The sequence below is a fragment of the Penicillium roqueforti genome, assembly GCF_015533775.1.
Source record: "Penicillium roqueforti strain LCP96 04111 chromosome Unknown scaffold_02, whole genome shotgun sequence".
Taxonomy (NCBI): domain Eukaryota; kingdom Fungi; phylum Ascomycota; class Eurotiomycetes; order Eurotiales; family Aspergillaceae; genus Penicillium; species Penicillium roqueforti.
Window position 1 is genome coordinate 2082465 of NW_024067566.1, and position 16285 is coordinate 2098749.

At 47.7% G+C, this 16285-nt stretch overlaps 4 protein-coding genes across 4 annotated transcripts; 3 read left to right on the top strand and 1 right to left on the bottom strand.

The window, feature by feature from the left end:
* Nucleotides 1–336: 336 nt before the first annotated feature.
* Nucleotides 337–2099, bottom strand: LCP9604111_2264 (CAZyme family AA1; the record flags this gene model as incomplete). Its single annotated transcript, XM_039069722.1, has 2 exons — nucleotides 337–1142; nucleotides 1202–2099. 2 exons carry the CDS (start codon nucleotides 2097–2099, stop codon nucleotides 337–339), a joined length of 1704 nt encoding a protein of 567 aa, XP_038932391.1.
* A 1221-nt stretch (nucleotides 2100–3320) lies between these two features.
* LCP9604111_2265 (uncharacterized protein) lies at nucleotides 3321–3985 on the top strand (the record flags this gene model as incomplete). The annotated part of the gene is made up of 3 exons (XM_039069723.1): nucleotides 3321–3477; nucleotides 3529–3588; nucleotides 3645–3985. The coding sequence occupies 3 exons, from the start codon at nucleotides 3321–3323 to the stop codon at nucleotides 3983–3985; spliced, it is 558 nt and encodes a 185-aa protein (XP_038932392.1).
* Nucleotides 3986–11687: 7702 nt separating this feature from the next.
* On the top strand, nucleotides 11688–14056 carry LCP9604111_2266 (uncharacterized protein; the record flags this gene model as incomplete). Its single annotated transcript, XM_039069724.1, has 3 exons — nucleotides 11688–11755; nucleotides 12723–12778; nucleotides 12834–14056. 3 exons carry the CDS (start codon nucleotides 11688–11690, stop codon nucleotides 14054–14056), a joined length of 1347 nt encoding a protein of 448 aa, XP_038932393.1.
* Nucleotides 14057–14528: 472 nt separating this feature from the next.
* LCP9604111_2267 (rRNA-processing protein LAS1) lies at nucleotides 14529–16051 on the top strand (the record flags this gene model as incomplete). The annotated part of the gene is made up of 4 exons (XM_039069725.1): nucleotides 14529–14648; nucleotides 14731–14870; nucleotides 15017–15463; nucleotides 15562–16051. 4 exons carry the CDS (start codon nucleotides 14529–14531, stop codon nucleotides 16049–16051), a joined length of 1197 nt encoding a protein of 398 aa, XP_038932394.1.
* Nucleotides 16052–16285: the final 234 nt, after the last annotated feature.

A 16285-nucleotide genomic window follows, 5' to 3' on the forward strand; every position in this document is an offset into this window, starting at 1 on the left:
AAGAGCTTCCGGGCTTGCACCTTCTAGACGCAGAGACAATCGTACAGCGCCTGTGATAAGAGTCAAGACCGACAGGCCTGCCTAGTAATCTAGAAATCCAACTATCTTCTGTTACAGATGACATGTTTGACGAAATAGCCTCTTTTTTGTGCACTATCGAGGGTGAATGAGGGTGTTATCCGCATAGAAAAGGAAAATATGGAAGTATCTAGAGATATAGGGAATAATTCAGGAGGAACGGAAAGGATGGAGAAATAATGTTCCTTTCTATATCAATCAAATTCACCAACGGTGAAACGAACCCTCAAACCATTACTCCCTCCACTGTCTGTCTATCTATATGCCATCATCCTCCTCCTCGACCGAACTCTCTGTGACATATGCATCCCACGCCTCACAAGTAGAATTCAAAGTATCATAATCAATCAGGGCCCGCGCCTCATCATACCTCTCCAAGAACTGAATAGCAAAGCCCTCCGAAGTATGCCATCCAATATGGCAATGCATCAGCCAAGCTCCGGGATTGTCAGTCTTGAACGCAATGGCAAGGTACCCAGAGGCCGGGAGCATGGCCACATCCCGGCGGGGCGGGTTCGTCAAGCTCGTGTCATCGGAGGAGCTGTACGTGCCCGTTCCCTGCGCGATGACAAAGAAGTCGTGGCCGTGCAAGTGGATAGGATGCGGGACAGCCAGGGTAGTTTCGATGACAACATAGGACCACTTGTCTGCGGTCGGGAGCACAATTACGCCGCTCTCCTCGGTGAATGTCGTGTCGTTATTCCAGACTTGCAGGAGTGTCGGGTTATCCCAGTATACTTGCATTGCTGTCCCGTTCAGCTGCCAGCGGAAGTAGCTATCGGAGTTTGTGCCTAGTGTGACTGGTTCGCTGGAGTTGTAGTATGGTTCCGATGCGCTCTGGGCCAGATACGGGACGAGATCAGAGATGTCCATGTCGTCGCAACTGTCGGTGTACGTGTATTCGGTGGTGGTGGGAGTGGATATTGTGCTGCCATAATAAACGATGCCTTTGATATTGTCTGCGCTGTCATTGTCGGAGCAGGCGGCTTGGGGAATTGCGCGCATCCAGAAACTGTCACTTCCGGTGGATTGGTCTGCGCTGACCACAATATCGTACCGCTGACCTAGATAGAATAAGGGTTAGTAAGGTCATATGTAGGTTGGTAGGGAAATGGTCTCTTACCCATGCCGATGTTCAAGATAGTTGTGGTAAATGGCTCGATAGGTACCAAGTCCATAGCCATCACCGTCAGAGTATGGTTGTCAATTGAGAACTTGAAGTGGGTATCTACCGCAGCGTTCACAAGACGGAAGCGATAAGAAGTGCCTGCAGTGAATGATGTGTTGAAGCGATGGCCTGTCTGGGTCGTTGAATCGTCATCTCCATACACATTGGTACCGTTGATGAGACCATTGTCTAATGTAGGCGGGCCATTGGCCTCGGCAGAGTACCAGAGTTGATCAACAGTCTGGTGACTCCAATCATTGAGGAACAAAACTCCTTTGTCCACATCATAGTTCTCAGTGGCAGGACCGTTGATCACAATTCCACCGAAGACACCTTCGTAGGCTTGCAACCCAATGTGAGAATGGTACCATGATGTGCCATATTGTGTAGCTTTCCACTTGTAGGTTGTTGTCTGTCCCGGAGCAGTAGGGCATTGAGTAATGGATACAACACCGTCGTTCTGGTTGGTATAGTTCTGGCGGATGCCGTGGAAATGGATGCTAGATCCATTCTTTGAGGTCAGACTGTTGGTGACATGAACGATAACATCATCGCCCCAGTCAGCTATGATGGTAGGGCCTGGAATTGTCCCGTTGACTGCCATTGCTGCACGAGAGTAGCCATCGGGAGCAACTGTGACATCTTCGATGTTGAAGTAATACTCTCTGGTCACGCCGGTGGTGGGGACGACATCGTAGTAGTTGGTGCTCACGTCGTAGTCGCACCAGGTCTGTCTGTCACTGGCGGTATTTCCAGAGCAAGCATCCCGCTTTAGCCTTGTATGTTTGTCGTGATGGATCGAGGTTGCGGAGGCTACTCCGGCCAGGATCAAAAGAGTGGTCCAAATCTTCATGATTGCTTGACGGTCAAGAATGCTAGCAATTTGAATTTTGGCGGACAGACACGAAGTAAATTCACAAGAATGAAAGTTTAAAAACAAAAGGAAGGATATCAGCGAATGTAATATTGTTAGAAAGGACTGTCGGACTATTTGTAGAGAAATATTGATGCTACGAACTATTCTTATCAACATATATAGATCCCCGACGCTCTATCATTGTGACGCCTTACAAGGCAAATTGGAGCTCATATCCAGTATCAAGAGGGTCAGTAAGCTAGTGAAATCAATGAGATCTGATTGGACTTGACTTTAGCACGACACACACCTGAGGGTGCGTAATCTCAAAGTCCGACGGAGTCCTTGGGTAACGGATCCACGTGCCGGATCGTGCCGAACCATGGTTTGTCTATCTGCAAGCCTATTTTTAAGCTAATTCGAACCGCTTGAGGGGAAGATGCACGAAGATTTTCTACAAATGGACTGGACTTGCACGATTGGAAACTTTGCCCTAATGCAAGCCACCGTCACGAATTACGTGGCATATAGTATCTAAGATAACAATAGAGAGAAATGATGATTTCTGAAAACTACCATGCCTCAATTGCCACTTACATGAAGTTGCCATGGCGAGTATCCGTTTTTGATCAATCTCTGTTTATCGAAAGATGTATATCAACCAAGTAACGGAACAGATATGGCCCCTCTACGCCCTAAGCAGATAGGCTCTTGTTCTAATTCGGTGATAGAATACAACTTATTTTCTATCCACAATATAGACTATCGTCATAGTTTTGGAGATCTCAACCAGATTGGGATTAACGGACGAACTCAGCCCGACCCAATAATGCTACTGTAGCCTATCTCCTCTTATTCCAACGAGATTGCGACATAGGCTGCAAGGCAGTGTCGGAGATAAAGTCTCCGCTTGTTTCAAGCTAACTGATATTCTTCAGGTACCTGACAGGAACCACCACGGCACGTCAGTCAACGCGTGTCCCGGCGCGCGGCCCGGACTCATGCACCAACCCAATTTTAACAACCCCTTAGAGACTATGTTTTGCGATGAATGATTGGATACTGCACGCTCACCCTAAATTTTGACTAAGTGGAGCTCTCCCTGCGAGGACGTAACATGCAAAAGGACCATGTAACTATATAGAGAACAATAGGATAGTCAGCTTCCTGTCAATCTTATCCAAGGTTAAACATCTTTCTCATTATCTGCTATCCACTATGTTCAGTTCCTCGGTCTTCTGCACGGCGCTGTGCCTGGGAGCGTCCGTGTACGCTTCTGACTTTGCCTCTAGGAGCACTCCCGGCGTGGGTGAGGAGTTCGGACTTTATGCGTATGGAGACGCAATTGGTGGTCTCTCTCTGTTCTACGGAAATGGTAGGATCTTAACATTCACCACTATCTAGAACCGTATTGACCAGGTGCTAGGCAAGGCTCTGATTGGTGACCCAGCCAATTCGACTGCTTCGAACACTTCAAGTGTATACTGTCAGTGAATCCTACACCCTGCAGTCATGAATTTGTGTTGATATGGGACATACTAGTCGAACGTTCGTCCACGGATAGCACTTGGATCGCCAACCCGAACGGAACCACCAATGCGAACGCCAGCTGGTCTGACCAGATGCTCTACATTCCCAGTTCGTCATCTTCAAATGATGAAATGGGCTTCGCGTCTACGAACGCGTCGAATAGGACTACAACAGGTTTCATCTTCTACGGACAATGGATGATGGTGAAATCTGATTCTGGCGAAATCTCTTCCAGCTTCTATATTAGAGAGAACTCGGAGGGCGAAGGGATTTATTCCTTGCTGTGGAATGCGTCGGATGATGCAAGTGCTATTCCAGTGTCCTTGCGTACTGCGAAGCCGTCTGATTCTTGAGATATTGGTTGCAAGGAAAAACAGAGGTTGTCTGTTGTGATGATTTAGCTTTGGTTCTATGGAAAGAGGTCGCCCTTGTCAAGTCAAGTCCAATCATAGCTATCTGAAAAGGAATAGAAAATTTTATTTCCTATCTGGAAATAAAAGAAATATGGCTATAATTTAGATCTAAATCTAGAGAAGAAGAAGAAGAAGAAACTGTGATCAAATCAAAGATCATGGTCATGCGATATCTTCCCAAGAATGTCTCTTACTCTGTAACTGACATTTCATATTAAAAACACTTAACTAGAATGCCTGAAAGCATGTTTAGGTAACGACCGGCTTCTTTGATAGATTGGTTAATGGTGAATTCGATGCATTACCAACATGACCTTATTCCCAAGGTTCACAGTCCGATCAAGGTAGTCAAGATATTCGAGCCCCGGTTGTTCTTCCTTTGAAAGGAGTACATTTACCAAGTTGGGGATGCTTTCTTCTTGGTAAGCCGAGCATCTGGACCATTACCACCATTGAACGCAATGGGATCTGACAAGCTATTCGATGGAGATTTTCAGCGCGGCCTTACTACCACGATATACCTCTTGCTGTTGTTGCCGATGCTTCCTTGTCCAGACGACATCACACCGATAAGACCTTTCGGAGCCACATGATGTGCCAGAGTTTCAACGACCCGCATGAGGCTAAGCGAATTCGTGACCATCACATGTACAAAATCATCGGTGGATACATCTCCAATTGTTTGGTTGGGTCACGATTTGTGATTCCAGCGTTCACAAAAAGGATATCGAATATATTGCCCGGCAAGCGCCTATCGAGCGCCTTGATTTAATCAGGTTGGCAAATGTCCGAGGTCCTAATTTCAACCCGGCCGTTGTGATTGTCTGCTAGCTCGTGGAGTAATGTCCGCGCCCCTCCGCCGCGGACTGTTCCGACAACGTTTCACCCCTTTTCTACGAATTCTGCGTAGCACCGATGATAAGGATGGTGGGGGGTAAAATGGAGATTGTGCCGAGTTATGCTCAGACTTAATATAATTTAGTAGGTTAGGCTCCTTTTAAACCCAGCAAGTCGGCTTGGCAGTTTCTAGTGTTGCGTTTATCTCCGTCGGATTCCCTTTGAAGCCGGTGATTCTGGTATCTGTAGCAGGTCTGCCCATATTAGGAAATAACCCCTGCTTAGCCGTATCGCGACTTATAAGATTGGATTCAGCGTCGAGTGATGGTGAAAGAGCGAAAATCCCGTTGAGGGGGGTCCATAGGGATCTGCCGTTGATAGGCGACCCACCATGTAGGTCATGCAGTGCAGTGGAGCCCGCGTTTTAAGGCCTCCGTGTCAATCGTGTCCACCCTGCCATCATCCTACTCTTCATCAATGTGGTCAGTGTCAACATCGCAATCTAATTGTTCTCCAACTGCAGATTTCTTCCAGCCCATGAGTACAGGAGCCGGAGCCGATATCTAAGATCCGAAAGCGCCAGGTAAAGCAACCGGAGTATTTCAGCTAGGCCCTCTCTGTGGACCCGGTCTAGCGCTAGTGATAGGTGCTTTGACCCAGGGTCTACCCTCACCATATTTGGCGGTGTGATGCTGGTGCTGATTTTCCTATGTTTGCCGGACACCATGGCAAAGCGCGAGCAAAATCCGCAGACCGAGGAGCATAACAACATCAGCATGATTTTCAAATATTCATAGCCGTCTTTGGCCCGTTCAAGGCGTTGGCCCTGCCCCGCTTTCACCCCCGTCATCACCTTTACTATGTGCATCATGAACGTCTCCATCAAAATCATTTCCGACAAGGCTCCCTAAATCTTCACCATTATCGAAGTAAGTCTTGTATACATATCACTGACAATCGTGTACGCCATCTCTCAATATCTGGTGGTTCGCTAGATCGACTATATCATGATCCGTGAGGCGACCCAGGCAAATCGCTACGATGAGAGCGGCAAGCTCAAGTTCCACTCCCTGGAGGGGAGCCTGAAAGAGAAGGGCTCTTTATTGTCGACTTTTTACACAACCTACGAGCCGATAAAGACAAGAAACCCAGCTTGTTAGTCTGGTGTCTGGTTATCTATCTTTGCTTTGAAGAATTCTCGGAGAAGACTTATGCCTGGCCCGATTTCGTCCGTGTGACTATTGCGCCGAAGAAACTACTGCTAAACAACAAGCAGTGATGTCAAAATGGACTCTCTTCCACCTTCCCCAAATCCTAGCGGTGCAACTGCGAAGCTGAGCACCACAGTCCCGCCTGACGTTGGTCGATTCGCAATGTTGATACCCATTGATATAATCGCAAGGTTGGCAATCGATGCAGCAGCTAACTCGGGCTCTGAGCCCCATATGAAGTTTATAAAGGAATCAGTATTCAACAAAACGCTGATAGGATACTTCGAAACTGTCCCTGACTACATTGCCTGAACAAGTTGATTTTGGATGGAGGCCAATCCTTACAACGGCGGCGTGGACATTCTTCTGTGCATAAAAGAGGGCCAGGAAATGGACTACCATAGCTCGGGGGGAGGATCAGGATGCCCCAGCGTTGGTCTTCACGCTCGTTTCAATTAGCTCAAGGGAGCCGGCGGATTCCTTTCATTCCTCACAACAAAAGGAGAGAAGGGGGATGGATGGTGAATGGAATGGAAAGATATTCAGGGCTTACCAACGTCTAATGCAGCCCAGGAATACCACAATCATTGAGGAATGTGTTTTCGTTTACGATATGAGATCTTTTCTGAATAAGATGATATCGTCGAACTAACCAAACATTTCCGTGAACAGTACGAGGCTCAGACTCTGTCTATTCCAGGACGAAATGATGTGCGCTTCGGGGATCGGATAGTACAGCATCCGATTCCGAAAGGGGCTTCTGACGTGATTTTCAGACAGGAGAATCAGCAGCAGCAAAGCAGATTTTAATTCTCAGTCAGAAGACACGCAGCTGCTATGGAACAAGAGTTGGAAATAACTTCGTGTATCTGCTCTGGGTTCAATCGTTGGTTGCTTATTCCTACTGGCCATTTCCATGATATGGCACACGGACGTGAGTCTAAACTACACACAACATACTCGTGAGAAGCTAAAATCAACCAGGTGTAATGCTGTCTGATTTCGGATGCGCATTCAATGCCACATGTGAACAGTGATAGTGTAGACACTGTACGATATCCCGCACCCGATCAGGTTGACGGAACCCCATGATGGAGCCGTCGGTTATTGGGAGTATGGTCTAATCAGATTGGGGCTGCTTCTGCAGATATTGATTGGGTCTCTCTGGGAAGCAGGGAATTAAACGGGAGGATAAATTGACATGATCGAATTTTGACATGGTCTCTCTGGTCGTTCCAATATATATTTCCATTAATGACTGCACCGAAGCTTCCATCGCACATCGATGGCCTGATAATTGCGTCAAGGAGACCAGAATATGAGGGGAATTCGACTCCATCGCACGCTCTCCTCACTGGGAAAACGGCCTACATATACTCCATATAAAGACTTGGCTATACCAATTTTAAGAAAACAAGCCTCATTTACATCTCACGATCGAAGATCAAAACCATCGCAAAGCCTAAATATACGTAGCACACACATAAGCGGTAAAATTATTTCTCGAAATAACCACAGCGCAACACCCCAACACCGCAAGCCCGCAATGAACAACAATTAATGTGTTATTGTAGAAGCCTCATCCACACCAAGACTCTGCACTCCACACTCCACCGGCGATCTACAAGATTGTATTCGCGTAAAGTGTAACAGCCCAGTCTACTGCAATGGTCAGTGCCCGAAATCAAAAACCAATAATGCGCTCATCACTCTTCCAAAGTTGGTAACACACCCACCTTTATTTTGTATCCACCACTGTGTGTCGGTGTTGGAGCGGGAAAGAAGCGGGAGAGGGACTCCGTTGGACCATTTGTCCGATATGGCAATGATACTCGGTTTTAGTGGGGGCTGCGACTTGGGTAAGCTGGTAAACTGGGGCTTTCAGGGGGCTGTTTCCACTGATAATATAGTTTTTTTTTTCTTCTTTCTTTTCTGTGGGTGATCCTTTTTGGGTGATCTTTAGAGTGGCAACATGGATTTAACTATGGAGTTTGTATGGAGTAACTATAATATGCGGAATAACACATAACGAATGTTGGTGCGCTGTAGCTGCATATGTAGGGGAGAGTTGGAATGGCAAGATAAAGTACTGTGGACTCGGTGCACATTGCAGAGTACATATTGTAGGCGGCCTGAGTATAAATATACATATACGCTGTACGTTGTACGCTGAAGATGTAGACTTGTATGTGGGGATACATACGGAAGCACTGTATATCACATCTGTGTCGGCATGCAGACCCGGTTGTGGAAGATAAAATTGCAGTGATGGATGGAGAACGCGGTGAAGACAGCAAAGCGGGTATATCACGGAGTCGAATCGGAGGTCGGAGTGCATGTGTGATAGGCAAGATTCTGATGTCTCAAAACTCTTGACGCGAGCGCGGGCAATTACATTTCTTCATTGGGACTAGTTTATTAAACTATTATGGAGAGGGCAGGAGATGCTTCCAGAGCTTGAGCCCCTCCAATTTTGTAAAGCATGGGAAAAGGTAGAATTACAAGTGGCTGTGTTCTACCAAGGCCCTCAAAGCGCCTCTAATCTTTAATCTCATGTACAATATCGCTTACGGTAAATTGGCAATGTGGTCTACGACACATGATAATGCCGAGAATCGAGGCTAGGATTATAACCAGTGATATGATTGTGCTCCCCGATATAGCCCTAGACATGGTGTGCCATCTCACTGCAGTTGCATATACCCCTGCTATCAGCTGCACCGAACTTCTTCTGGCGACAGGTATGTAGAAGGTCATGTCGACTGTTGGACAATTGTAAATAGTAACACATAGCATACGGAGTACTCCGTAGTAAATAGTCAGTTGGAGCTACGTAGTATACGAGGGGCAGCCCCTCAGGATCAGCCCCTGCATGAGTACGGAGTATAGGAGAACGGAGTACGGAGTATGGATCCCCAAGTCATTGATTTTGATTTTCCTTTGTTTGGAACAAGATCAGCGCACTAAGGAGATCAGCAGCTGAGTTATGAAAAAAGGGCGAGTGCATAGACCAAGAATGTGGAACCTGGGTTCTCCGTACTCCATACCCAGGAGAAACAGAAAAAGAGCGTTAAATTGGTAAATTTGCCGGTGGGATTTGGGAAGGTTTTGGAGTAATCCAGGCGGAGGAATGCGATTGGCCCAACCTCTCGACGGAGAACCACGTTGGCTTGACCTGGCCGAACCTGGGCTTGACCGCTAGGCGCCGTTGGTTCCTCCATCACCAGATGTGTTCACCAGTCATAAGTTGGACTTCAGATAAGGAATGTCTCCCCCTGCTGCACCTGGACCTTGCGTGGCGTCAGAAACCAACATATCCGAGGATGGCCGCCTGCATTTATGGATTGCGCCCGATACATATCTTTTGACTTTCCAATCTGATTGTTGAGTCAAAGAGTCGATGACGAAGAATAACCGTGAGGCTGCATCGTGCATCGTGCATTAGACCTTACGTGTCTGATAGATGTTGTGTCACCGGACCCTGGTCAGGTCTAGACTGGAATTGAAAGCACTGTTGGAAATCGCCCTCTGAAGCACCGCACGACCAGCTGATTCCATTGCAGCCTATCGGGAAACGGCAGCTCTAAGTTTCAACCTTGACGACATTTGGGTCATAGTGTCGGAGGATAATCCCAACGATCCGTCGAGTCCTAGGGCCCCGCCAATTAGTGCTGACCATTGGATTTGGGGATTGCGACCGAGGTGAAATTCTTTTTCTTTGTACCTCCTTAGATCCTTCATATCCCTGTTTAATCCTTGTTAATTCCTGTTAATCCCTGAATCCCATCACATTTCACATATCAGAACAAGAACAAAGGAGAACGCACGGGGACCAGGGTGACCCGGACGTTTGCATCCGATGCTACACCGTAAGGAGCTGATGACATGGCGCTAAAGCAAGCCAAATTGACCTGGCCCGCAGCTCCCGCTGCATTCTTTGGGGCTAAGAAGGGGAACCGAGCAATCATAACCCCCGAGTTGGAACGTCTGGAAGGATGAAGGAAGCTGGGATCGGCTCCGCCCTCCTGTGCCCCAATAGTGGAGGGGTGGATTCCTGGGCGGTGAAATGGGAAGTTCATCACTCTGTCTAGTGGATATAGAATACGCGCCCTTTCGGAAGTTACTGTCCTTAGGCCCCGTTATGGACGTATTAGGCCTAGTTGCACTATAGGAAAGTCGATGATATGAGGACAAAACATGGTACTGGGCCGTCTCGGATCTTGCCTGGACATGCAGGGTTTGGAGAATCTCGTATTTACGACTTTGTAAAGGTACAGGCTGAGTCCTGAGTCCTGATCCCTGATATGCCTCTTTGTATGTTCAAAGGGGGGTGATCAGACTAGCATTAAAGAAATCCCAATGTGCCGCTGTTACGGTGTGCTCAGTGCATACCATAGAGGATCGGCATTTTTTCTCATATTGTGTCAGCGGTTCCACTAGAGGAGAACTTTGATTAAGACAAATCAGACACATCTGCCTCCAATTATTCCTTTGCTTTCTTTCCTTTTCCGTTCCCTTTTTTAATGGGAGTGGGTCGAAGGTGTATGCCGCGTGATGGGCTTGATGTGTTTTGCATCGAGATCGGCTCTTGTTTGTATATTGTATATTACCGGATCTTATTGAGCTGATTTATAACATGTGTGTTCCTCTCAGAAATCGCAATTTAAATTGCTATCTCCAAACTATATCCTGCAATATACTTAAATTAAAGAAAAATAGAAAACGCCCCCTGACCAGACACCCGGGCTTGGACCGGGTATTGATCTGTTTTTGGCTTTGGCAGAGCCCTAAGCACGATCAGATCCACCTGGCCACGTTGTGAATGGCTCCAACTACTCCTTTTTCTGACACAAACTGGCTTTTTAATTTTTCTAAAATGCTGGCTTCATTCATTTTACTTCCACGTTAGTTCACGATGCCAAGTTCTAGGAATTGGCGCCCATCCGAGACTGGACCTGCAACTGTCTGTTCTACCTGCCATCCTATCTTCGGACCTTGGAAACTGCAGGTGACATGAATGATATGAAGACTGATCACATTCTAAGTATACATCACGTCACTGTTGGAACACAATCCCAACTCAAAAGTCAAGCTCAACGGGGTTCAACCGCTTGGGATAGCCGAGCTTCCCGCTCAGAGCCCAATTTGTTACTAGGCCGTTTTTCTAGATTGTCTAGCAGGTACGTATGTACGGAAGACATATGTATTTTGGTGGCGCCTGTGATAGTTTTCTGTGCCACGCTCCCGATGAAACAGGCCCACAAGCGTTGAGGAAATCGTCCCTACACTACGGATACTCCGTCTGTATTAACTATATTTTAGTTGCCCCCTCTTTTTTTTTTCTCAGGTGATACTAGAGAGTGACCTCAAAATGTTGATTCGGTAAAAATGCAGGTAGCCTAAACCTCGCATGGTCCAAGTTTCCGTTTTCAATTCAGCCAAGCCGACCTAAGTGATTGGCTGTGACCTGATGAAAGCGCGTCGAGTAGTCTATTTCCAGGCTCGGAACATTTAAATGAGAAAAGTCAAAAAAAGAGTCAGAAGTATCCGTAAATGATTAACGAATATGGTGGCAATGATGCATCTCCTGCATCATGTACTCCGTAGCCCGGGTAGTAAGGGAAGTCAGCCCATGCAGAGAAAATAGCAACCTCGCATTCGGGTATGCACGGTCCAAAGAGAGAAACGACGGTTTTGTTCTTTAATCTAGACTTTGGGAAGGGCGATGACGATAATTATCTTTAACTCCACTTTACACCCCTGTCGAAATTCAAAATGGCAGTGCGTAGATCTCTAGCCCATCACATTGTAACCCTTGCGTAACGAGCCCGGCAACGCTATACTGGGGAGAAGGAGAACAAGGGAAGGAAAGGAGGACAAGGTGTCCTGTAGATGACTTCTCATCTCGCATTCTTACAATCAGCAAGAAAGAGAAACCGACTCAGCCTTGGGGGAAGTATTGACCGCAGATCGGGCCGGATCGCGGGTCAACCATTCCCAGCGGCTAAAGGGTCAAGGTTCCCTGGGAATTTGGGATTTTGGATTTTGGATTTCTGCAATTTGCTTTTTCTTACACGAAAAGGGAAAAGAAAGGAAAAACCTCGGAAACTTAAGAAAACGGGAGCGTCTAGGCTGTGTGAGATTACTTTTAGCATAAGATACCGTAACTATCCCCACTATACACATTATACACTATATTATACCTGCTCTACCTAGTATTCCTGCCTATCATACCGAATTATACCCTATTCCCCCCTCTTACTAGGCCTCTTTAGCACTTAATCTATTTAATCTATTCCATTCTTCCCCATGTTCGCCGCAAAAAGCATGTTCCATGTTCCCACAGGTCCGATCCCACCCCCACTTAGCTATTGCTGCACTCCGGAGTATTCCCTATGGGCCCTGGTCGAAACGGTGGAACTGCCCTGATTCATGGATTCGGTTCCAGGTTGCCCTTTTGTTCCTTTCTGTCTAGGCTCCTTTCGTTAGTGTCAACGTCGTGTCATCTTAGCATGTGCGGTGGCATCGTAGATCCGCTACGGCTCCCTGGATTCCCTTATAAGCCTACCTTGCCTAGTAACGGGATCTGATCTTCAGAATTAAATACTCTCACCCGTTCCTGAACGGAGCATCGGCTCTTTCTCTTTATCACATCCACTCTCCATTCAACTGCACCCCACACTACGTAAGCTATTTGCTGTCTACCACAGTGACTATATACTGACTTGATCCCCCTTTAGTCAACTTCCTCTCTTCAAGCCTTTACTTCTTTCCAGTTTTTTATATGGCCGATTATTCCTGGCAACCTCAGCCTCCTTCAGCTGGCTCTCAATGGCTTCCAGACGATGCTTCATATAGCCAGTCCACCATGCAAGATCTAACTTGTGCTTTCCCTCGACCGAGGCACACTCGCGTCATGAAGCCTCGTAGTGCAGGCAACAGCCCTTCCACAGCAACCAGGAGACGATCAACGGTGAATCAAAATGTGATGCATGGCCTGCCCACTCAATATCAGTCATCCCTGGAAGAAGCCCTTCTCGCCTCAGCCGCCCGGAACTCACGTCCGATGAGCTGGCATCCTTCATCGGCAAGAACTCGCGGCCTTTCCAACCCGTACATCTCAGATTTCCCTTCGGATAGCTATGCCGGTATGGCAGCCGTGCCGGATCAGTACCTCAACTCAGCCGTCTACGGTGGTGAAAACATCATGTCATATCCCATGGCCGACCCTTCATTCTCCCCCGACTACTTCCCTGTCTACCCAACAATGCAGGAGGATTTCCCACTTCCACAGCAAACGCCGGCTCTCATGGCCGGCTCACAGATTGACCCCACAATCGGATGGGATGTCGCCACCATGTCCGATATGTCAACGATGCCACATCTAGGCTCCGATAACTGGAGCCTGGACATGCTATCAATGGGCACCAACATCCCCCCGCCAGAGACAACCTGTCCAAGCTACGTCAGCGTCCCTTCCCCAGGTGAACTGAGTGGCCCATCAACACCGGACTTTCTCCCAATGCACCAATTCGACAATCCCTTCCAGATCACCGACGAGCCCAAGAAGACCGGAAAGAACGAAGAAGAACTGGTCGGCATGGGCCTCTACAGCCAGCCCAACGGGACACTGGCACGAGCCCCGCAGAGTAAATCAGGCGAGGGCCTCAAGCTCGAAGAAACATTCACCCCGTCCGACGAAGACAAGGACAGCGAGACGGACGCAGAGGTCGAGATCATTGGACACCGCGAATTGCCACAGCAACCGCCCGCCTACCATGAATACGCGTCTACCATTCGCCAGTCGAACTTTTCTTCCAAGCAGCCCAGACAAGCTCTGAACCTGCTCCAGAGGTCGTTCTTCTTCGACCACGATAATACGGATCAACAGTCGATGACTGCTGTGCAGCCTTTTGTTGGTTTTAATCAGCCCTGCATGAATTATGGGTACGGGTGGATCTAAGGGGATCCTAGCGGAGAAATTTTTTTTTCTTTCTTTTTTTTCGGCATTTCTTTACTGTACCAGCGGCATAGCGTGGAGTCATCTTTCATCATCTTTTTTTTCTCGGAGTCGGATACACGGAAAGGATACCCTGGGACGAGACTTGCACTAGCTACAATTACTTTAGGTGTACTCGTACACAATTCGATACCGAATTCACATCAATATTTGCTACCACTCTTCCTATTTTTAGTCTTGCTTAAAAAGTACTAGTAGTGTTAATCATTGTCATCATTTCAAGTTCTCGAAGTATACAAACTCACCCTCTGATTGGCCGCGGAGAAAATAAACCTCGGCAAAACCATCCCAAAGGAACAACAATTCCCCGAAAATATTTCACAGGCTATCAACGCAAAAAGTCAAGCAAGCTAAAGCTTACGCATCCGGAGTCGAATTTAATTTCTAATTTCTCATTTCGAACCCAGCGCCGAAAATGGCAAAGGCCATTTTCACAGCTTGGAAAACCAAGTCTCAGTTGTTGGAAGTGCGGGATGAGTTTTATCCTCCGTCTGCGTACGCTGGACCGGATTTGCGTTCCCATGGCTGTGCAGTGGTATGTTACATATATGCATAGGCGCCAGAATGAGTGCGATGTCCGCTTTGTATGTGGTTGCTAATGATGTCCGGAATCAAAGGTCGAGGCTTGGAAGCTACGCGGCAATGTACCGCACCATGTTGAAGCTACGGCGTTGTTGACAGATGCTATTCTGCATGATGATGCACAGAGGAATTCCATCTTCTCGATTCGTGCTACGTATTCTGCAGCTTTCTGTCGGTGAGTATTGAGCCGTGCCTGATTCTTGTTTTTACCTTTTATGAGAGAGAAAACCCAGTCCGATTCCCTTGGGATGATGTCTTGAATTCAGACTCCTCTTTCACATACATATATCCCGTTTTCAAATAACTAACGCTCCAACTCAGCTTCGTAACTGGTCTTGTGGATACCAAGATCCACGGCGTTCGCCGAACAATGTTCCAGCGCGCCACTGACCTAGGCCTCCCAGCCTCCTTCGTGGAACTCCGCCATGAAGCAACCCACCGCGAGCCACCGTCGCTCGTCGTACTGCGCAAAGCTGCGCAGCGCTCGCTCGAGTGGCTGTGGGACAATTACTGGGCCGGTGTTGGTGACGACTCCGGTGCGCCTGCATTGACCCATGAAGATGGTGCGTCTGTCAGGGCCGTCTTGTGTGACGCTCTGCAGCCTCTATCCAGCGGATCGGTGGATCCTGTGTCCAAGAAGCGGAAACGGGATCAGGCTATTTCGGTAGCTATGCGGCTTGTCTCGGTTTGTAATGTTTCGGCGACTGGGGTCAGGCATTTGCCTTCTGTTTTGCTTGAGCGGGGTTTCTTGATCCCTAGAGGTCGGGAGTGAGTTTGATCCCCCCCTGTTTTTGCTTTTGTCTCGGCTGTGTGTCTTCAGGGGTGCATATGTTGTCGGGGAGTACATGCTGACTGTGACATTCTAGACTCGGGGATTCGATGAATGATACATTCAAGGAATGGAACCCGGTTCTGCAAAAGGTCGCAGAGATTCATCCTGCGTTCTTGAGACATTTGACGGAAGATCTGGTGAATGATCTAGCCTTTAAAAACACAACCGATATATCGGAAGATGCGCCTTCCGAGGCACTGTATCTGTGGATCGCGCATATCTTGACATCTCCTGCCTGGGAGTTCCACAGGCAATCATGCCCGCAGAGCTATGTTCTCCGAGCCTGCGATGAAAGTCCACACCACTGGACAAATATGTTGGGAGATCAGTTAAGAAAGCAGACTGGCAAGTCCAAGTCAGTTCTTACCGCTAGACCCGCCAAGAATCGGATTTCAAAACCCAAACATGTTAGAAATGACTCGCAATACGCTCCATCCCAGCTCTCGGATAAGCTGCTGGAACATGGATGGGGATTCCTGGAGAAATGGGACAGTCGACCTTTGGGTGTGGTATCGAGTAATTAGACGGGCTTTCTCCAATTCACTCAATGTATACGCTGCTGGCAGCGTTAGAGAACCCCAAAGCCAATATTTCCCGTACAAGATAGCTCACTAGTACGGAGCACGGAGTAACCAATCAAAAGCGGTGGCATTACTAAAGCTGTGAAGCTATATGGGAAAATAGTTCTTCCGGATGACGTTGGTAATCCGAGATCCACCCGGTCATGTATCTCTTTCAAGAGCTCCCCGCACTATTTT